Here is a 21,808-nt window from a genome sequence, read left to right on the forward strand (position 1 = left end):
GCTGGCCAAGCATTCCTGGCTGTCGAATGGGTTGCGAAAGGATCCTCCTTCTTTTATCTCCCAATCAAAAGGGAAGATAAAATCCAGTCAAGAATGACAACTGGTTGCCCTCCCTGACGCGCGGTATTGGTAGTTCGCCCACCCACTGCTTCATGGGGTGGCAAATGGTACACCCATGTTGATTGAAAATAAGACCAAAGGAATGCAATGCTGTCGTGTCCTGCAGCGAAGAATTCCAGAACGTCCGTCGGCCCAGCCGGACCGATCGACGTGCCACCACCGAGCAGCCAACCCAGGGAACCGTAGACTCTGAAGACGCCGAGTGTCACCCGGATGTAACATGCGGCCGACATTTAGTAGTATGAACATTTATTGTTATCTATCATTACCGTAGCATGCGACTCATATCGAGATCATTGTTCGTTCATGTATGCAACGTCAATCCTTGGTCGCGGTGACTCCGGCCACGCTTCCCATCGCCGTTCCAAGCCCACTATGCCGTCAATGGCGCTGGCGCTGTGGGTATATTCTGTATAGTGACTACTAGAGGCACTAGTAATTTTTGCTAATATCCATCAATAATATGATCAATGATAAGTGGGTGTGGGCAAATGATATGTCTGGGATGCTAATCCCGGCGGACGTCGGCGTTGCCCCCACTCGGCACGTTGCTTCCGTGTCGTGTGAATAGTATAGTTTTGCCTAATGTAGGCAGATATCGGATTATTCTTTCAACAACCAGGCCGGCTGGCCCAATGGCAAGGCGCTTGACTACGAATCAAGAGATTGCAGGTTCGATCCCTGCGTCGGTCAATCTTTTTGGACGTTACTCAAAGTAACTATCAAATAGAAAATATATTCAATATCGACCATAATACTACTTATGTTCCCTTTTTCCTTCCCTTCTCTTCCGTTGTTCTTTTACTCTTTTTCTTTTTTTCTTTCTTCTCCTTGGAGATAACTACTCTCGTATTCCCGTAGTAGGTACGCTTACGCCGTGGCTGCAAGGGGCTGATGGAGCCTTTGTTGGGCAACTTCCGCTGCGTATGACCGATGATGTCACTCATGGTGACCTTCTGGAAGATTCAGATTCTTCAACTTGTCTGCATCAGGCATTCATGCATGTTGTACGCATCATTGGATGCTGATTCACACCACACGAAGATCGGCAAGGGATACAAGTACGTCTTCCGCATTCACGCCAAGTCACCATGGCTGGCTGTGTCTCAGGCTGTGAAGATCGACTTAGTCATAGAGTCGTCCTTGGCTGTCAACATCCGGGTCAGGCCTTGCAGGGCGCACACTGCGATTCTTGTCTAGTCTATCGAGACTTCGCTCTACGTAACCGGAAGACCGCAACATTCTGGGCCAAGAAGCTATTTTCGGTTGATAGGCTGCACACATTCTTGGTGATGTAACTCGCTTGTCAACCATGCTCTCTACGAGTCTATGCGTATGTCTGTAAAGCCCGTATAGCTTTGCCCACTGTGCCCCTGTATGGCCACTGGGCACAAAGCATATATCCTGATTGCATAAGGAGTAAGTCCCAGGAATCATTCCTCATCTATTCCATTATTGTTTATATTGTATCACTAGGTCAAGTGCAAACTTACCCTAACTGGAAACGTGGGACCTCCGGAACAACGATAACCCGAGGTAGGGTGAGCTGACTGTACCCCAGCCTTGCTAAGAGCAACTACTGCAGGCACACCGTGGATCGCCGCCACCGACGAAACCAGCGGACGGCTTCGAATTCAGACAATGCCTTTCAGCGAACGAGAGCTCTTGAGATCCCCCCTTTGGGAAATTTCAAAGGACATGATCGCATTATTGACCTGAAACCAGCGGGTGTCTGAGTTCGTCTGGAGGGTTTAATTGAACAGATCTCATTGCGAATTGTTGGTTCCCGAACAATCCGGTCAACAAGACGATGAGAACGAGTAACCATGGCTGTAAACTTGAACGAAACAACCCCCCCCCCCCTTGTAATTGTTAGGCATATTTTGGCAAGGTGATAATCGCCACCTGGATTGCTCTCCCTTCCAGCCATTTCTGGTGTCAATTGCCTTTTAGACAAACGAGTGGCTGTAGCGCGCAAGGATCGAAAGTTGTCCCTTGGATGCGCCTCATGTGACTAGAGCGTGACCAGAGTGTGTCACGTCCAATGTTTGCTTTGGCTGCATGAACTTGTGATTGTTAATTTGGAGCTCGACGCCCACTACTCTTACTCTTCTTCCTTGCAACGACAACTTGAGTGACTCCAAGGGTTGTCGCGACAGGGGACAATTGTTGTTTGGGCAAACGTGGACTGCCCTCCCGACAATCGCGGATTAACGTTCGCCGAACGATTAAATTAGCATTCGGAAAGAACCAACATACCAACCAGGCAGACCTTCACCCGCCCCTGACTGACATCCACGCAACCGGTCCGTTTCCAGTCTGCTCCAGCCTGAATTGAATCGTCCAGCTGTGCAATTCTCTATCAACCTTCCATCCTCCATCGTCCTCGACCCTACTGTAAGTCTCCATGGGACCCTCGGAACCCCGCGCAACCTCTTGTCGTCATCAATCCATGTCCCAGCCCTCTCTAACCCTCCGCTCGCTACCAGATTATCGTCGATCACCATGGCCAAGAAAGGAGGAAAGGGTAAGAACAAGAGCAAGGGTGGCAAGGCGGGCGGTGCCGCTGCTGCCGCGACCAAGAAGGCCACTGATATTCAGAACCCCGTGTAAGTCGCACTTCGCATCGCCCGCGCCGGATCTTTTCGGGAGGGGGCGGTCGCGCGTCTTGGCCGCTATACTGACGCCTGCGCAGGACCCCTGGCCATGAAGTCGAGGAGACTGTTGCGAAGGGAGAAGGCGAGGTCAGTGATGTTGTCACAGAACCCGTTGAGGCCGTGACGGCGGCGCCTACGACCACGGTTCCCGATGCGATTACCAATATCCCCTCGGCCGCCCCGCCTGCCTCCACTGAGGAGGCCAGGGAGATCTTGCAGGACGCGGTAAATAAGGCGGAAACTGGCCCGGCCGATAAGGCTGAGCTGGTTGATGCAGAGGCAATTGGTGCGGGTAAGTAGCGCATTGGCTGTCGTCCACACAACCATTCCTGGCCTAACCATTTCTTCCCACAGTCAAATCGTCCGTGACCGATGAGCCGCTCCAATTGACCCCCGAGACGCTGCCCGCCACTACTGGAACGGAAACCTCCCTCCCCGAGCGCCCGAAGGAGACGGTTACAGACACCTTCGATGCCCATGCCAAACGACCATACGAGAGCAGCCTGACCGCCAAGGACGACGAATTACCCCACAAGATGGTTAAGGTGGACGATACCGTTGCGGCTGCGGGTGCAACCTCGGGTCATGTTGCTGAGACGGGATCCTTGGCCAGGAAACCGGACGTTCCTGCAGAGACGGGGAGCGTGCAGCCTCAGATTGTGCCGGGTCTTGGTGCAGACCCGAACGACTATGTGTCAACTGTCCTGAATGTCCCTGGTCTCTCTCCCGCAGAGGAGAAGTCCACGGTCCCAGCGACCCCTGAGGCACCGGCTGTTCCTGCCTCTAGCATTCCTACTGAGCCCAAGGGCGCAGAGGACATTGCCCCAACGGGCGCCCCTACCTCTGATGCCAACGCTGATGCTACTGAGAAACCCAAGGACTCGGAAATATCCAAGGCAGAGGATGAGACAGTCGCCACTGAACCCAAGGGCGCAGAGGACATTGCTCCAACAGGAGCCCCTACGTCGGCCGGCAAATTTGATGTTGCTGAGCAGTCCAAAGACTCGGAAATATCTAAGGCAGAGGAGATGGTCACGAGCGAGCCTCCCACCATCGTTGCGCCAGCCGTTGTTAGCGAACCGGAGGCTCCGTCTCCCACTGAACTGACCACCGCCGCAGCTCCTTCGGAGGTTCCTGGCACAGAGACGGCGGCTCCTTCTGGCGCGACTGCTCCTTCAGAGCCCGTCGAGACCGCCCAGGCCGCATCGGCATCCGCCACCACCGGTACTGGCAGTGCAACCTCTGCTCCCCCTCCTGCCGAACCAGCCCTTAAGGTTCCCTCCAGCATTCACGACGGTCCCGACTCGAAGGTTACTTCCGCGAACCAGCCTGCTGCCGACCAAGCCGTGTCCAACGTGGGGCAGGAAGCCCAGGGCGCGTCCGACAACACCCAGGTTCCTGTGAAGGAGACCATCCCCGAAGAGAGTAAACCGGCCGCCGAAGTGCAGGAGGGCACTGCAGCCGTCAAGAACCAGCTCCCCGAGAGTCAGCCTGCTGCCAAGGAGGCACAGGAAACAGGTGGCAGCACCGCAAAGCAGCCGGAGGAGATCCAGAAGCCCGAGGAAGCCAAGACCAAGGAGCCCCGTGCCGTACAGGATGCTCAGGAGGAAAGTGCTGCTCCGGCCAACAAGCAGGAGGAGCTGAAGTCGGAAGACATCAAGAAACCGGAAGAGGCCAAGACAAAGGAACCTCAGGCCGCACAGGCAGCCCCAGCCGGTACCGTCAGCAAGCCCGAGGAGGGCAAGAGTCTTGCCGACCAGGCCCAGGAGACCGTGACGAACGAAGCCAGCAAGGCGCAAGATCAGGCGCAAGAAAGTGCCAAGGCCGAGGCTGCCAAGCTGGAGAAGCGGAAAAGTGGTTTCTTCGGATGGTTCAAGCGTAAGCTCAAGGGCGAAAAAGCCTAACGGGAGTCACCGAGTGATAATCTTTGGTTCCCGTTTTGTTTTTATTTTGGCTATTTGATGGATGGGATGGAAAGCCCACGGAGACCCTAATTCCTGATACCCACGGACCCAAGAGGGTTGGTTGAAGAGAGAAAACCGAAAACGACGAAAAAAAAACTTTTTTTAAGTGATATATCTTCATGTATGTCAATGGCGTGTATGATAATCGATATGATAGGATGGATACCAAAAGGATGCCGAACGGTTGGATGGGATGGACATTCTGTCGTGTTGGTTGTAAAGCAATTGCCTGTTCTGCTATTAGTTAATGATAATCAAGAAACTTTGTTCTCTCTTTGGTTCTTTTTTCTCGTCCTTGGGAGATCCGAATTGAACAATTTCTTATGAAAATGAAACATGGGCTGACATCTGATTTAGTGCCATTCACCGCCATTTGTCCGTACTTTTGACATGGTGAGATCCTGATCATGACACGCATTCTCCTGATCTGATATCTATTTTTACCCTCCTCTCTGGGCATGGATATCAGACACCCGCTACGAAAAGCCGAGCGGGGCGGGGCTCCTTCATTCGGGAATGGTGTACGGATTTAGTCTATGATAGATATCTATTGACGATCTAACTCTGGAGTTGTGGAATAGGGGTTGATTACTTTTCTGTGGGCTGTAGTGTCACTAGATGGAGTTACTATGGACTATATGACGTACTATTGGCATGGCAGGATGAATATTCTAATTTGGATTTGCTTTTGCTTTTTTTCTTCGTTTCCTTTCTATTTGGAGCAGTTTTTGTAAACTTATTCTGTTGTTTCACAATGTTCTGTTGAAGAATAAGAGTCGGAGTGGTTCTATCGTGGTACGAAGGCTATAAACCACGGCAATATTAACTACCTTTATAGATATTTTAATTAGCTTATGATTGTCAGTGTATCTCTATCTGTCTTGGAGTATAGAGTACTTAAAAGCAATTCGTTTGAGTTAGACTATGGGGTAAAGACTGGTATGTGGCCAAATAAGGTGATTGACATGTCGATATACTCTCAAGGTAATGTGACGTAATCGGTAACGGGTTATAGGCAATAAGCAAGCAATAGTGTAGGTACGGTATTTTGGGATAGAGGACTTTGTGGCTTATTAGTAGTTCTTCAATAGAGATCTCGTGTACGAAAGAGAACAAGTACGCAAGAACAAGGGAGTAAGCGTATAACATCGAAGAGGTGAGAAAAGGGAACTATTGATATATTGCCTCTAGAGAGAAAAAGAAAAAAAAAAGAATATCCTGGGCTGTTCTGGTCGTGTTTCGCTTTTAGCTCGTTTGGCTGTGGGAAGAAAGACATCAATCTACCAACTGGGAACCTGTCTATCCTATATTAGGCGGAGGTAATGGTATTCACCATCTGTATTTCTCTGTCTGATATTTCAACTGGTACTTCCGAGCACAGACCTGCCTTCCAAGGCCATTGCATCGAGTTGAGCTAGTTCCACTTTGTGAAGGCACGATAGAAATCCCCTAGAACAATGCAGTCTAAGAATGAATAGCAAGCATGACCGGAACACCGAAGGGTTTAGTAAGGAGATGATGTGTGAAGCATAGAAGCATCCCGTGCATAGACTCCTGTATGAGACGGTTCAGTCTCTTGCTCTTGCGAAATCCTCAAGATCACCTCGAAGTCGTCACGGCGCTCTGATGGTCGACGTGTTCTATCTATTTTGGTAAGCAATCGACTGATGATGAATGAATCCCCAAGATACACTGCACAGTTCAAGGGATTCCCACAATCCGAGCTCAAAGCTTCGATGTTGGCCCCTTTATCAAGTAAATAGGAGACGAGAGTATCGCTGCGGCATGTTGTAGCAAGATGAAGAGGAGTGGTTCCTTCAATCGCCGGTTCATCCAGAAGCCCAGGCATAACTTGATGTAGTAAATCTAGCACTGGCCGTTTTTCAGAGAGGCCATATTTGCTGTTGGCCGCTAGACGATGGAATATAATGAGGCCCTGGCGGACACGTTCTCGTCGACCAGCTATGTCAGTTCCGTTGCTGATAAGCTTCTCGATCCATGATACAGGTTGACATTCGCATATGCGGCTAAAAGCAGCCAAGTCGGTGACCCTGGCCCCCTTTTTGTATAGAGCGGCACATAATTCCCCGTTCTTGAGAGTCCACCGACTAGCAAATCAAGCGGCAGCGTGTGATCCTGGTTTGCTAGAGAAGGATTAGCGCCACGTGCTTATAAGCGCATAACCAAATCAACAAATGCGTCAAACTCAGTAAGCTTGTCTTCCACGAGTTCATTCCTATTCAGAGGCGCGTTGTACTCAACGAATTCTTACTTCTTCATGGCGATAGCGAGTAGTGTGTTCCCTTTGCTGTTAGTGGAGTTAGGGTTTATACCGGCCATCAGGAGGTTCTTGAAGATGCCAATGTCGATAACTTCAATAACAGTGTCTTTAATAACAGACACATGACTCGGCAGTGTTAGTAGATGGCGACAATGAGCTGCGATGTCCTTACACGTCGCTAATAAGTTGCTCAGGCACGGGATGTCCATTGTCTAGTAAGCTAGCTAAGTTGAGGGGATTCTCCGCTGGGATTTTAGCAAGATTGTCTGTTCTCATCATGACTTCCATCGTACTGAAAAATGTGAGGTTAGACTGGGGAGAGTGATCGAGACGTGCGAGGCTCTTATATACACTGCTTAGATGTGTTAAAACAGGCGTCGTGGCGGTGTCCGTCAACTGGTCAGGCAAGTGATGCGATGACGTAGGCAACAGGATGGTAGATGCCCTCATGGCGATACTTTGGAAGAGATCAATGGGACTCTCCGCGGCGATGCCTGAGTCTGAAAAGAAAGACAAAGAATTCATCCTCACCGATATTTGTTTTGTCTTGCAATTCCCCACCAGTCGTCAACCGGGACAATGTAACGGGAAAAGGGTTGAAACCAGTCAGGTGGGGTCACGGGTTTGTCGGATGGTGCGTTTCTCCTTTATACGGTAATGCTAGTCGGATCCTACCTTCACCCTTATAGTCTCTCCAATTATTTTAGTAGTTGACCCTCTTTGCTTCCCCCCCCCCCCCCCAATTCATTACATCGATGCCTTCATCATGACAATATTAGTCCACAACTTCCAGGAATCGCATCAGGAGAAGAGTCCCACAAACAAGTTGCTGACGAGACCCCACGGCCCCACGAGGGATTTACCAGGAACTAATAACCGAGAGAATCGATAGCGGAGACTATCCACCAAATTACGATCCATTTATCCATTGATGCACAAGTCTGGGCCAAGCTTTCTCGACTCCGAGTAAGCTTTGAATAATCGGGCCCCTGAGCCAGCCTTCGCGATTCGCCCACCAACGTGGTGATCTCCTCACCCACTTGCTGCGCCACGAGCTGAAAACTGCGTAATTCAGGATGGCCGCGGACCGCCCGGGCGAGCGATCTGTATGGCTACAGATCGCCGCGTGCAGGGGTAGCGAAGGCCTAAACATCGGCTGTGGAACAATAGCCAGTCATTTTGGTCGCCCCTCCTCCTGACTACGTTGCCTGACTGAGCTCGGATCGTGCCGCTCGCTGAGTGCTAAAAGCGCGCCTTCCTGCCCCTCGTTTCCTATTCTCGCTGCTATATTCCTGGTGAATTCCTTATCTAACATATTTGGCATAATCTACCGAAATCATGGTCCACCTCGCTCAAGTCCACCGCAACGGTGATCTCAACGACACCATCAAGCGTGTTGATTCCATTCAATTGGAGAACACCGAAGAAGATGGATTCTACTCCAGCGTCTACGGGACGCGGTTCGCAACAGAACAGCTGCCTCAGACTGAGATGCCGGAGCGGGAAATGCCCAGGGAGGTCGCTTATCGCATGATCAAGGACGAGCTGAGTCTCGATGGAAACCCAATGCTCAAGTAGGCTTCAATTTCTCGCCTCCGTGGATTTATGCGATTGATACTAACCAAACATAGCTTGGCGAGTTTTGTCACGACCTATATGGTAACAATTTATTCGACCGAGATGATGATGAGGTCCTATGCTAATCGTAGCAGGAAGATGAAGCCGAAAAGCTCATGACTGAATCGTTCAGTAAGAACTTCATCGATTACGAGGAGTATCCTCAGTCAGCGGAGATTCAGAACCGCTGCGTCAACATGATTGCGCGCCTGTTCAACGCGCCTGTTAACAGCGAAGACGAGCACCCGATGGGCACCTCAACGATCGGATCGTCCGAGGCAATCATGCTGGGTACCCTGGCTATGAAGCGCCGTTGGCAAAATAAACGCAAGGCGGAAGGCAAGGACTGCTCTCGCCCTAACATCGTCATGAACAGTGCTGTACAGGTGTGCTGGGAGAAGGCCGCACGGTACTTTGACGTCGAGGAGCGATATGTGTACTGCACTGAGGACCGCTATGTGATTGATCCCCAGCAAGCGGTTGACCTGGTTGACGAGAACACTATCGGTATCTGCGCTATCCTCGGTACCACCTACACCGGTGAGTATGAAGACGTCAAGGCAATCAATGACCTCCTGATTGAGCGCAACATCGATGTTCCTATCCATGTTGACGCCGCTAGCGGTGGCTTCGTCGCTCCTTTCATCAACCCCAAGCTGGAATGGGATTTCCGTCTCGAAAAGGTCGTTTCAATCAACGTGTCGGGCCACAAGTATGGTCTGGTCTACCCAGGTGTGGGTTGGGTCGTCTGGCGGTCCCCGGAATATCTCCCCAAGGATCTGATTTTCAACATCAACTACCTCGGAGCTGAGCAGGCCAGTTTTACCCTGAACTTCTCCAAAGGTGCATCTCAGGTCATCGGCCAGTATTACCAGATGATCCGACTCGGCAAGCGTGGCTACCGCTCCATCATGACCAACATTACTGTCATTGCGGACTTTTTGGCCCAAGAGCTTGAGAAGTTGGGCTTTATTATCATGAGCCAGCGTCGCGGCCACGGTCTCCCATTGGTCGCTTTCAGACTGCCCGCTGAGCGGGAGGGTCATTTCGACGAGTTTGCCCTGGCACACCAGCTGCGCGAACGTGGCTGGATTGTCCCTGCATACACGATGGCGCCCAACAGCAACAACCTGAAGTTGATGCGTGTGGTTGTCCGCGAGGATTTCACGAAAAGCCGGTGTGACTCGCTGCTTAGTGATATTAAGTTGGGCCTGAAGACGCTGGGTGACATGGACAAGGCCATGTTGGAGAAGTACACCCAGTAAGGAGCCTTTATGCATTTCCTTTTATATGTTGGTAACTGAGACTGACTGAACCAGACACGTCCGCACACACACTACCCACTCTCACAAGTCCAAGCACAACCACCCTCACTACAAGGGAGAGACGCATTCCCTGCAGGGTAAGCATGGCAAGACCCACGGTATTTGCTAGATGTCATATACTTTCAGATGTACTGTGTACATATTTGAGACAGGATCTCCTTTCATGGTCATGTATGTTACTGTTTTAATAGGGGTTTACCACTCTGCTCAGTGAGCAAATTCAAGTTTCATCATCCACTTAGCACTTTATATCTCCTTATAAACGATAACGGCTTGGTTAAAGCTCCCTGTAACCGAGGGCATCTCCGATCTACACAGATCAAGCCATCAAGCTTCGCATGTTCTAATTTAGCCAACATATCAGCAGAACTACTGTGCATCCTAGCGGACTATCTTACTCCATGTGGCCGAGCTTGCCCATCACTCTGCAACAGTCGACTACTACACGTCTTCGGATATGGTCTTGCGTCGGAGAATAAATGTCATTCAACATGCCCGACAAGTCTCTCCCGGTCCAGACACGACTACGAACAAAGAGCTCTTAGCTACTCTCCGACAGAATGCTAAAGCGGTAAACTCCCTAGTTCATGAGATTCGACTGTTATCCCGGCTTATCCAGGAGCGAAACTTCACGTTGGGGGATTAGTAGCCTCGAAGACTGAACGCACTTGCTCTAGCTCACACGCCAGCTCGGTGTGCTATACTTCGCCTCAGAACCAGTCTTCTGGTATCCATCAAGCTTATGGTCCAATATGACGCTCTGATGGCGTCGCCGTTGAGAATAGCGGCAACATGATGTGCTAGCTATGGTAAGTACTGGCAACCTAGGTGTCTTAGCATGTGCTAATAACTAAGAATAGAATGTAGAGCTTTCGGCTCTTACCATACTGTCGACATCGCAAATTATTGCAGACGCATTTGAATTCGTGGATGCTAACTCCATTATGATATACCTTTTACCATGGTACTATTAGAATAGCATGTGCAGGTTCTATCCTATATTCGGCGGTGTCTTCTAATAACGAGGTCGGAGATTTGAGATCTTGTAAACATGGATATACCATGACAACTGGGAAGAATAAGTCAAACATGTTAGCAATTAATAATCACAAGGCCTCTTTTTCTCCAAACTTTTGGGCGCTTCACAATGCCATGGTCATGTTAGAAGTAAACACAAGCTAGAATTGAATGGAGGCTGTTCACCTCCCGTGTTGTCTTGAATATATTTCCAACGTACAGAGAATCAATTTCACTATTTTTTGTTTTGAAAGAAAGCTCCATCAGATCCTCACGAGACATAATGAGCTGGAATCCATTACGGAGATTCAATTGTGGAATATTTCCAAGCCCGGGCGAGCTGCTAGACAATTACAAACGCCAAGACCTGTCATGTTGAAGCTAAAAGCGTAACAGCCGCAGAGAAGGAAGTATGGGAAATTCCTCCGCACCGAAAGCAATTGTGTGTTTTGCTACCTGTGTGTCTCTAGAGGCACGTGCAGATGTTCATGTGACGATGCGCAATTTTTGTTGCGGCGATGAGGGACTTTGCCCTATAAGTGATTAGCTTGGGTCTAGTAGCTGCATTAAGCGACTTCCATGGAAACCGACTGGGATAACGGAAAGACTACCGCCTTAGCGCAATCGTAAGCTGCATGATGTTGCACCAGGGCTTTTTTTTTTGATATCTGACAGCCATTCATTGATCGGCTATCGCTGCCCCTTTGCGCCAGTGAACGCCCGGTGATCTAGATATCTCGAGTCTAGATCATTCCGCGGCGTCGGCTCGTCGGTGAGACAATGCTACCCAATGGTAGTGATGATAGATATTAAGGGTAGCTATGCGGGCATCAATAGTTCGCTGAAGGATTGGTTTGTGCAGCTGCAGTACCCTAACCCCCTCATTATAAAAGGTGGCATTTTCTACGGGGAAAGAAGAATGTACTGAAAGGATTCTATCGAAAGGTGTACTAAAATCCCACAGGGAGCTGTCTTTATTTCTTTGTATTTGATACCAGCCTTATATACCTATACCTAGGTGAAGCCAAGTACTTGGAATCATGAAAGCAGTTGTTTACACTGGAAAGGACACCATCTCGGTGGAGGAACGTCCAAAGCCATCCCTCCTAGAGTCCACTGACGCCATCGTCAAGGTCCAACACACCACCATCTGCGGAACGGACCTGCATATTTTACAAGGCGACGTTCAGACATGCACTCCCGGACGTATCCTCGGCCACGAAGGCGTTGGAATAGTTGAATCATTGGGTACCGGCGTCACACGATTTTCAGTTGGACAACCCGTACTGATCTCCTGCATCACGTCGTGTGGCTCCTGCAACTTCTGTCGCAAGAGAATGCCCTCACAGTGTACATCTGGCGGCTGGATCCTGGGTAACACCATCGACGGCACACAGGCTGAGTACGTGCGGATCCCCCACGCATCCTTCTCGCTGCATGCGCTCCCGAACGGCCTCGACCCTAAGGTGGCCGTCACATTATCCGATGTTCTTCCTACTGCATACGAATGCGGCATTCTCAATGGTGAGATCCAGCCCGGGTCAACCGTTGCTATCATCGGTACGGGTCCAATCGGGCTGATGGCGCTTCAGATGGCGAGGAATCTTTTCGGACCGTCCATAACTGCCGTAGTCGGTAGAGGACAGCCCAGGCTTGATACTGCAAAGGAGATGGGCGCAGATCACGCGATCAGTGTGCTCCGGGGCAAGGCGGACGCAGTCAGCTCCGCCCTCGCAGTAACGAACAATCAGGGATTCGACGTGGTGATCGAAGCAGTGGGGACCCCTGATTCGTTTGAGCTCGCTCAGGCGTTAGTAGGTCCCGGGGGGACGATAGCCAGTTTGGGGGTGTTTGGGACACCCTGTGCTCTGCATTTGGAGGACCTCTGGCATCGCAATATCTGTATGTCTATTTTGTCTACCATTTCCTGTGGTTCTCACTAAACTATGAATAGGTATCAGAACTCGGCTGGTCGATGCGTGCACGACCCCTGATTTACTGAAGATTGTCGAGTCGGGCAAGATTAGTCCTCATTTCCTGGTTTCACACAGTAGGCTGGTCATTATATTTATCTTGGGTCACTCTCAGCTGACATATCCAACAGATTTCTCGTTTGATCAGATACACAAGGCCTATGAGACGTTCCAGACACCTTCCAAATCCGGATCTCTTAAGGTGGTCATTAGCATGTCTGAAGGGCAGCCCGCCCATCCAAAGCTGTAGTCTTCCAAGTCCAATGTGTTCCCTGAACTGAACTGAACTAATCACCTGGGTCTGTACTCTGTTGTCTTTCTCAGTTATATTACCTTGGCTTCAGTACCCCAAGTTCGTCTCTATCCGAAGGGGTTGGATATTATTTTGTATGGATGTGCGAGTATATGAAATTAATTTTGATATGTTCTGTGGATTTAATCCGTAAATAGGTTACGATGGACTAAATCTAGCATACAGCCAAACCTCCGATTTTTGTCGAAGGATTGGTGTCTTGCATTATGTGATAGCTACGGTATACTTATAACGTTAAGTTAATTATCTATAAGATAGAGTAGTAGGGTCTCATCATATATTATCCCATGGTAGTATGTTAATAGTAGTTCGTATAGATCTATAGTTGTCGCGCATCGCTTTAAATTTCCTATTATATATTACTTAATAACCATGACTTAAATCTGTATCCTTAGATTCATATATATACAGTAGCAGCCCTACTTTCATACAAGTCAATATTGCCATATCATTGAATGCCCTAAGCACAAAATAATACAAAATGAAACATGAGTCCATCCTAATCTCAAGGTACAGGAGTAAAGTAAGTCTAGTTTACCTATATACTACTAGCTATCATGGGCGAACAATGATAACCGGTCCCCTTACTCGGCCTTCTCAGAAATCTTTTCCAGGTTTCAAAAGGAGATGATTCATAGAGGGAAAAGAAGTCATCAATTCCATCTGGACAGCTCCAAGGCTTTATTTATATTATTTAGATAACAACGGACTTAAAGATATCGAGATCAGTCGCCAGCCGAGTCTAGAATGGCACAGGTTCCCCCGCTGGACCCGAACCCGGGATAGAAAGCAGAATCCGCAGAGTCAGTAAGTTGCTGGTTGAATGATTTATAGATATACATATATGCGTACCCTCCACCTGTCTTCCACATTGTCAATCTTTTCCAGCAGCTTTAACTCCATCGCCCACTTCTGTATCTCTCAGTCGCCAGTATGATTAGTCATAAGGTAGAACAGCCTACTCCATTTCTCATCATAACAGTTGACGTATTCACAAATAATTTCTAATGTCCACAGGACAACATTATCATAAAAGACCCGCCTCACCGACTAAAAATTTGAATAGGGCAGACTGGAGAATCTGAACGATAACAGCCTGCCTTCTACCTAGTCCAACTCCCGCATGACAGGCCTCCCGCATAACAGGCCTCCCGCATAACAGGCCTCCGGCATAATGGGCCTCCGACATATTGGGCCTCCGGCATAATGGGCCTCCGACATATTGGGCCTCCGACATATTGGGCCTCCGATATGTTGGGCCTCCGGCATGATGGGCCTCCGGCATGATGGGCCTCCCGCACGGTCGACTCTCGGAATAATGGGCCTCCGACATATTGGGCCTCTCGCATGATGGGCCTCCAGCATGATGGGCCTCCCGCACGGTCGACTCCCGGAATAAAGGGCCTCCGGCATGGGTAGTGGGCCTCCCGCATAATATGTGTTAATAAAATAAGTTATCTGCAACCACGTGTGAACAAAATCCTGTTGAGTGGCTCCTAAATGTAGCTTAATTTTTGCGTTATCGCCGGAAAAAAAAACATTTTCATCTATCCTAGATGTAGTGGACCTACCTAATAATATTATGATATTCCCAACTACGACTACCTATCAATAAGCTCATGTAAGATCCATGCACCTTGATTTTTATAACATATCGGTTCTTACGAAACTTAATATCTGTTAATAGTATCTGGCTAGACCCGGGACACCCACTCCTCGATCCATGGTTATGATGGAAAGATAGACTAGAGGTATCTAAGATTAACAAGATGGAACCCCACTTTGTGTTGGGGGTGGGACGTAGCAAGCTTGTCAATATGTACAGGAGCCCTAACCGCTTCCGGAACCTCCATGCAGCTGATGGGGCTTGTATAGGACACCGGTAACGTCATAGAGTCCAAGCATGGGATGCTTAGTTGGCTGTCTTGTCACTGAGTGTAGACCTTGGTTAAAGATTCCTCTGACACTTAGCACATTAGATGTAGGCACAACGGGAAAGCAAGGCTATGCGATTGAAGTTAGTAAAAAATAATAATTCGGCGGTATAGGGAATGCATATTTAATTGAGAGATTCTCAGGGAAAACATCATACCATATCTATGATTGAAATTCTTTCTCTTCGGCGGGTAACATCTACGCGAATGGTCTGACAACATGAGCATCGAGAGCAACATTACACAGGTCGCACGTATTCTGGGCTATCAATCTGAGTCACCGATCTACCTTTGCAAGGCTCTTACGGCACCAGCGGGAGGCGGGGAAGGGCTGGCAGATTTTGGTATTGACGTGATTCGTTCGTGCCTTTCGTTTAATGCTTATGAACAGAACATTCAATCAAGTAAGGGCCTCGAAGCTCCTGGAAGGACGATCAATCTCACAGGAACAAAAGGCTACATTGCCGAAAGAAAAGATAAACTGTGCACATACGCTCACCTTGCCTCCGTTGCCCAACGCACGACCATTGACAGAATGATCGTATACAACCCACAGTTCGTCGAGGAGGGTCACATCATCGTCGGAAAGGCTTTGGCAGCGATTATTGCCGCTGCACATCTCGACTGTGGGAGAAGTTATCTACGGACGTGGCAGATACTGGAGTACATAGGGTACGAAGCTATTCATGGATTTCAATTGAATCACGGGTGACAAATGAGTATTCTAGGTTCTTCACAGAAGAGGACAACGGGGTGAATCCCTCATGGCTACACACTAGCATAAATATGGATACGCATGTGCCTGTAGCACTGCCTGAGAAAGGCGGTAATTGTGCAGGAGCGGCGGATATGCTCGGAGCCATGAGCATAGAATGTCAGCACAACTCAAGTCTGTACGATATTGAGTGCACGAATGGTCATCCCATGCCCCCAGCCTTCAGCAGTGTCCAACAAGGGAGTGATGTGCCAAATGCAGTGCAAGAGAGTGATCGCAAACGATCAGCGGATATCTCATTCAGTAAGAGTGGGGGTGATCAGAGGAAGGCAAAGCAAGTTCGACGACAGAAGGATAGTCCGACGGAATCCTTCCTGGCGCAAGAAAGCATAAAATGTCAAGAAAATCGTCTTCCAACTCCACAAGAATCGTACTTTACCGCGGACATTGCGAGAGCCATCGAGAGGGTAGATCATAAGCTATCGAAGGATGTCTTGGAACGGCTAATATTAGGCTCTGGCAGCGCACAGTCAGTCCTGGTCGTTCAAGAGGCAATTCAAACCTGGAGAGGGAGGGCCGACCTGTCTTATTTGCAGATCTCTAACCACTCATCGAAGGCACAGACATATAACAATATCTCTCTTATAAGCCAGCAAATCACAGGTCTGAATTTATTTCGAAGGTATCAAATCTCTTACTTATTTGAAGAGTGTGGTGGATGTGAGACACCGTCACTTTCAGGGTTCGTTGCAACCCCAGGTTATATCGTTTCGGGGGAAAGACGGGCAGGAAATCCCCGCAACAATGCAGAGGCAGAGCTTACCAGAGCGATGATGAAGCAAGTGCTTCCTCATGTTAAACGGGAATCTTCAGAGTGGAGGAAAGGATACAAAGATGTTAGCAACCTTCGAATACTTGCACGGAGATTTCACATCTTACAGGGGCGTTTCGGTAGAGGCATTCTCGCACTGATACCATACCCGCTACAATCCTACCAAACAGGTCTGGAACTATCAGATAATATGTAAGTCATGGATGTGAAAGCTCGAGATCCAACTAACCGGCTATTAGGCTCTTAAAGGTGCCGGAGTCCATTTTCCCGCAAATTGTTTCCATCCTCGATCACTCCCAGGGTGACTATTTGCGGGAATTGAGCAAAGCAGCCTGGAAAACTATAGGGACGATGCTTTACCAACCTCGAGACTTTTGCCCTCCGTTCCAGCTCGAGATAATCGAACCTAGCTATATATTAGAGCAACCGAAGGATCTACATACCATCCTTCCTCTCCTAAATTGACGGTCGGTCGCTGAGTAAAGAATCACAACGAGCAAAGTCGCTGTGGCCTTCTTGCTCATTTCCGTTTTGTAATGCGCTGGATTTCATCATCACAATCGATTTCAGTTGAGCGAATGTTTCAACCAAGTATCAAACTAGTCTCGGGCCATGTAACGGTTTTGTCGGGCTCTTCGCCGACCAATATTCCTACACCACATAGGCTGTCTTATACCCGAGTCAAGTGTGCATTCTAAAGAGGCAGCATGATCTTTTCTAGATCATTTCCCGATCTTCATAGAACAGCATAGGCGAGACATCGTTAAAATTGTCCTTGCAAGCCTCCTTCTTACCGTCAAACCGATCCGCTCGTGATGACGAGCTTCTCTCTTCCGTCACATGGCTATGTCTTTGAATCGTAGTGTGGACTTCAAGAGATCTCATCTGCAGGGTGACGTATGAAATCTCACCTTGTAACGTAGAACTGGGGGTGATGAAGCTGAAGGCAGAGGATTAGCTGGAGCGCTAAAATCCACGTAAATTTACGTATCTAGCGTCATAATGTCCAAGATACACAGGGGCCCCTCCATTCTAATAGCAGGTCTGTTGTTACCAGGACGCCTGTTACGTTTGAAAACAAAATATATATATTCACGAGCTTGCCTGCTTTATTTATTGACAAAAAGAACAAAAAAAAAAAAAAAAAATAAATAAAAAAAAAAAAAAAAAAAAAAAAAAAAAAAAGGTCCCGAGGAGTTTTATATTAATCCATGAAGACAGTTACCGGGCATTATAGAATCGGTAACATATACGATAAGTGTAGGAAGACTTATGGGATTATTTCCTAGCAAATTTACTCTTTTCATTTTAGGTCCGCCCCACCAATAATAACGTGCAGCAGAGGTTGCAGTTTGGTCACTCCCGATAATTATACGTCGGCGATGCCCTGCAGGGGACGGGTTACATGCTCAGGTGATAAAATAGGTGATGTGTCTGCTGTACGCCCCCGTTAGCCAGATGCCAGGCTGTAAAGAGTAGCATTTTAGGTATTGTATGCTGGATCAATTCAAAATCATGCGATGCTGACGTGGCGATGGGGTTCGCTTCCGCTGGGTTGCATCAATACATGATGCTAAATGTTAACGGGGACAACTCAAAAAACCAGTGCCATCCCCCACACGGACCGTGGCACTAATTTTTGACCTAGTGGGAGCTGGCACTCTTGGTCTGGTGAGTATTTATCTTCCCATTTCCTACCGAACACCACAACCCACTGTGGGAGAAATAACAGTCAGTAGCCTTCGACAGGTTGGGCCATGAAGTAATATTCTCGGCCCTATTCCTCACCCGCGCACGACTTTAGCCATGGCACTACAACCTCCGAGTGACGATGACGACATAATTTGGAATCTGGACATGACTCCATTGGTAAACGACACCGCGACAACTGAAGACTGCTTTGCGTTCGCAAACCTTCAAGGGCAAGCAGATATATCTAGCCCAACGCTAGAACAACTCTCATACCCTTTTCCCACCCCGAGCCAAATCCCAATCGGGTACCAATCTCATGTCATTAGCGGTCCCGAGGACGTCTATGGGTCTCCTTAGAGTACTTTGCTGTCCAAGACCTGGTTTGACATGGTGGGTGGTTTTGAAGCCGTTGGTTCAGGGACAGCTGGTGAGGTACCGAACTTGATAAACCACGAGACAGCTTCCACAATGACGATGCCAAGGAGTGATCTGGAGCTTGCAGAAGTCAGAATGCCTTCGTACGATTATTCTAACGTCCAAGAAGAAGGGATTTACCGTTGCAGTTATCCGAAATGTCGAAACCGGCGTGGCTTCACGCTGAGGGCCCACCTCACGTAAGATCTTGTGTCATTTGCATCTTCGGTACCTTTTCTGACGATATCAGGAGGCATATGAGGATCCACAACAAACCTGTCCAATGTCTGCATCCTCAGTGTAACTTCAGAGCTGCGGAGCAAAAGGATGTTCGTCGGCACGCAGTGGCAGCCCACAGTATGTGGGCTAAGCATCAATGGAAGATTGAGGGGCCGTTCCACTGTGACGTGTGTTCCACAACTTTCACGCGAAAGGACAATCTACGGAAGCATTGCAAAAGGAAGCATGGACTCACGACCGGTACCGGATCAGAAAGGTGGAAAGTCTAGATCATCCAATCCAGTCTTGTTGCTATTTTAAACATAGAGGTCCTTTACCTTGACACCTGATTTGCTGAGCGCTCCCTGAAGTGGAGTGTACCCCCAGGTTCTTGTGATGCAGTAGTTGGAAGAGAATAATGATAGTCATTCAAAAAGGGCATATGGTTCTACCTATTTGGAAGCCTTTGGCTAGCTTTATCCAGATACTAAGTCTCCATGGCTATTGTGAGAGTCATTCGTTTTCTCAGCTTGTATAGCCTTGACCAGACTCTCCCGAAGAGAGGTCTTGCCATCCTTTGCGTGTAGTTTTGGAGAAGTTTAATACCAACAACGCTTGAACCGAGTTCCGTGCTAATAGCACATATATTATAAAAGTTTGAATCCTAGCAGCTACCATTCAGTGTCCCAGTGGTTGTGGGAATAAGATCTCTGCGACCCTCAGCTATTATCACGTGCGAGGCCTATTGCTGGTACTTTTGAGTCCGTATTGTCCATATTGGCCGACACTGAGTAAATTCCGCTTAATCCAGCCCTTATGACTGGAGTCTGAAATTCTCTTCTTCCTCCCCCTCTTCCTCTTTCATGTTTTGGTGTAATTCAACAAAGCCACCCATGGCTAGATGGAAAGAAATTAATTTTGGGGGGGAGTAGGTTCAACAATTATTTGTTGGTTTTCGTTTGATCGATGCAAGGCTGAACATCGCAGCCTGACTTTACGCTGGCTACGTGTCCAAAGCGAGGCAACCAATATCAGCCCGCTCTAGTAAAATGGAATTCGGGCAGCAAATGCAAAGCTAACTTCCTCTCGTAACATAGAGCGTTCTGGATAGTATGGCTGTCTAGAGGTATTGCTCCTATGAGATAAATTGTATCGTATATGAATACATGGCATGGTGCCGTGATGGCAGTCGTTGCAATCAACTCTCATAACTACCGATACAGTCTGTTGCAAATTCCGACATGGCATCTAATGAGCAGAATACCCAGGGCTACATCCCACGGGATGTAGATGACAAGCAATTTCAGATCAGGGACTACCAAGTGGAAATGGTGAATAAGAGTTTAGAAGGAAATTTGATTGTTGTGGTGAGTAGGATCACTCTTGTTTTGTTCTCTAGGTCCAGAATCCCAGGGAGAAAAAAAGAAATAATATAGTATCAAAGATGCCCACGGGAACCGGGAAAACGCAAATGTAAGAAACATATCCATTACGGCGAGCTTTAGGTGCTGAAGATTGAACAAGTGCCGTACACCGAATCCTCGCAGAGATAGACCGAGGAAGCTCGGACAAGGCAAGTACTTCATATCCGCTATACAAATAGTATAATTAACCACCGGCAGCTTATCTGGTTCTTATGTCCAACAGTCGCGTTATGCAAACAGCATGTTCGTACGATGGCTGCCCATTTCCCTCCCATGTGGTGTAGGTCATTTACTAGTAACGATAATGTCGATCATTGGGATACTGTTGAAACGTGGGATATTGCCCTGGCAAATGTGAAGATTGCAATCTCGACCTATCAGGTTCTGTATGATGCGCTGGTCCATCGATTTATAACTATGGCCCGTTTATCTTTGATTATCTTTGATGAAGGCAAGTTCTGGAGAGAGAAGGACAGTGCGCCCTATGTGATGCCATAGCTGACAGACCAACTAGCTCATCATTGCACCGACAACCATCCTGCCAGTAAAATAATGAGCGAGTACTATCATCGTCAATCGCAGATCTCGGATCAACAGAAGCCAACCATATTGGGTCTTACTGCATCTCCGATCTTGTCAGATCTTTCTACCTTAGAGTATGTATACATATACCATTGATCAGCAGGATTGAGATGAAGACCTGACAAAGATACAAAAGGGACGTCGAAAAAAGGCTACACAGTTCATGCAGGATGCCGCGCCAGTTCTATGCGCAGCTGTTACGCTTTACGAATCAACCATTGATTGTGCCACGAGTATCCTTCTATCGCTCACGGACAAATCCAAGCGGGTTACCCATAATAGAAAAACTGCACGAACTTCTACAAGCACGTCATGAACAAAAGAGAGATTTGGCAAAGGCAAAAAAACAACTCAGTCGCTTTGTCAACCAAGCGGAAGCAATAAACTGGGAGCTGGGATCTTGGGCCGCTACGAACTACATTGTAACTTCAATTCTCGAGTTCAAAAAAGACATGCGAAGGAATGCTGAAAGAACAAACACTCCAAGCCTTGAAAAAGAATATATCATGGAAATGCTTTGTGAACTAGGTAATATAGACCAATACGGCGGGCAGGCTCACCCTGATAATACCTCGCCTATGAGTCAATGTTTGCTTGATTCTCTCATCGAGGAACATAGGGAAGGATTTCGTGCGTTGATATTCGTCTCACAACGAGCAACCGTACTTGCATTGAAATGGCTCATCGAAAATTACGCAGGAACACGCGAGCGATTCCGTTGTGGGACAT

The 21,808-nt window shown here is 48.2% G+C and overlaps 8 protein-coding genes and 1 non-coding gene across 9 annotated transcripts; 7 read left to right on the forward strand and 2 right to left on the reverse strand.

Moving 5' to 3' along the window:
* Positions 1–741: 741 nt before the first annotated feature.
* Positions 742–813, forward strand: BDV38DRAFT_t49. Its single transcript has one exon. It is a non-coding gene; the product is annotated as a tRNA-Arg (tRNA).
* A 2,229-nt stretch (positions 814–3,042) lies between these two features.
* Positions 3,043–4,833, forward strand: BDV38DRAFT_203408 (uncharacterized protein). Its single transcript, XM_032052493.1, has 2 exons — positions 3,043–3,069; positions 3,132–4,833. The coding sequence occupies exon 2, from the start codon at positions 3,314–3,316 to the stop codon at positions 4,679–4,681; it is 1,368 nt and encodes a 455-aa protein (XP_031917283.1). The 5' UTR covers positions 3,043–3,069; positions 3,132–3,313; the 3' UTR covers positions 4,682–4,833.
* Positions 4,834–6,245: 1,412 nt separating this feature from the next.
* Positions 6,246–7,472, reverse strand: BDV38DRAFT_279129 (uncharacterized protein; the record flags this gene model as incomplete). The annotated part of the gene is made up of 3 exons (XM_032058924.1): positions 6,246–6,849; positions 7,014–7,148; positions 7,195–7,472. 3 exons carry the CDS (start codon positions 7,470–7,472, stop codon positions 6,246–6,248), a joined length of 1,017 nt encoding a protein of 338 aa, XP_031917284.1.
* Positions 7,473–8,268: 796 nt separating this feature from the next.
* BDV38DRAFT_203469 (glutamate decarboxylase) lies at positions 8,269–10,247 on the forward strand. The gene is made up of 4 exons (XM_032052495.1): positions 8,269–8,596; positions 8,654–8,681; positions 8,735–9,900; positions 9,959–10,247. Exons 1-4 carry the CDS (start codon positions 8,361–8,363, stop codon positions 10,071–10,073), a joined length of 1,545 nt encoding a protein of 514 aa, XP_031917285.1. The 5' UTR covers positions 8,269–8,360; the 3' UTR covers positions 10,074–10,247.
* A 1,451-nt stretch (positions 10,248–11,698) lies between these two features.
* BDV38DRAFT_203464 (putative zinc-containing alcohol dehydrogenase) lies at positions 11,699–13,355 on the forward strand. The gene is made up of 3 exons (XM_032052494.1): positions 11,699–12,883; positions 12,936–13,031; positions 13,086–13,355. Exons 1-3 carry the CDS (start codon positions 12,022–12,024, stop codon positions 13,202–13,204), a joined length of 1,077 nt encoding a protein of 358 aa, XP_031917286.1. The 5' UTR covers positions 11,699–12,021; the 3' UTR covers positions 13,205–13,355.
* A 939-nt stretch (positions 13,356–14,294) lies between these two features.
* Positions 14,295–14,600, reverse strand: BDV38DRAFT_279132 (uncharacterized protein; the record flags this gene model as incomplete). Its single annotated transcript, XM_032058925.1, has 1 exon — positions 14,295–14,600. The coding sequence occupies one exon, from the start codon at positions 14,598–14,600 to the stop codon at positions 14,295–14,297; it is 306 nt and encodes a 101-aa protein (XP_031917287.1).
* An 821-nt stretch (positions 14,601–15,421) lies between these two features.
* BDV38DRAFT_296745 (uncharacterized protein) lies at positions 15,422–17,252 on the forward strand (the record flags this gene model as incomplete). Its single annotated transcript, XM_032062993.1, has 3 exons — positions 15,422–15,873; positions 15,930–16,940; positions 16,988–17,252. 3 exons carry the CDS (start codon positions 15,422–15,424, stop codon positions 17,211–17,213), a joined length of 1,689 nt encoding a protein of 562 aa, XP_031917288.1. The 3' UTR covers positions 17,214–17,252.
* Positions 17,253–18,366: 1,114 nt separating this feature from the next.
* Positions 18,367–19,813, forward strand: BDV38DRAFT_237580 (uncharacterized protein). Its single transcript, XM_032053598.1, has 2 exons — positions 18,367–19,054; positions 19,105–19,813. The coding sequence occupies exons 1-2, from the start codon at positions 18,828–18,830 to the stop codon at positions 19,361–19,363; spliced, it is 486 nt and encodes a 161-aa protein (XP_031917289.1). The 5' UTR covers positions 18,367–18,827; the 3' UTR covers positions 19,364–19,813.
* A 430-nt stretch (positions 19,814–20,243) lies between these two features.
* BDV38DRAFT_237582 (uncharacterized protein) lies at positions 20,244–21,546 on the forward strand. The gene is made up of 3 exons (XM_032053599.1): positions 20,244–20,646; positions 20,696–20,948; positions 21,012–21,546. Exons 2-3 carry the CDS (start codon positions 20,750–20,752, stop codon positions 21,173–21,175), a joined length of 363 nt encoding a protein of 120 aa, XP_031917290.1. The 5' UTR covers positions 20,244–20,646; positions 20,696–20,749; the 3' UTR covers positions 21,176–21,546.
* Positions 21,547–21,808: the final 262 nt, after the last annotated feature.

This window comes from Aspergillus pseudotamarii (assembly GCF_009193445.1).
Source record: "Aspergillus pseudotamarii strain CBS 117625 unplaced genomic scaffold BDV38scaffold_8, whole genome shotgun sequence".
Taxonomy (NCBI): Eukaryota; Fungi; Ascomycota; class Eurotiomycetes; order Eurotiales; family Aspergillaceae; genus Aspergillus; species Aspergillus pseudotamarii.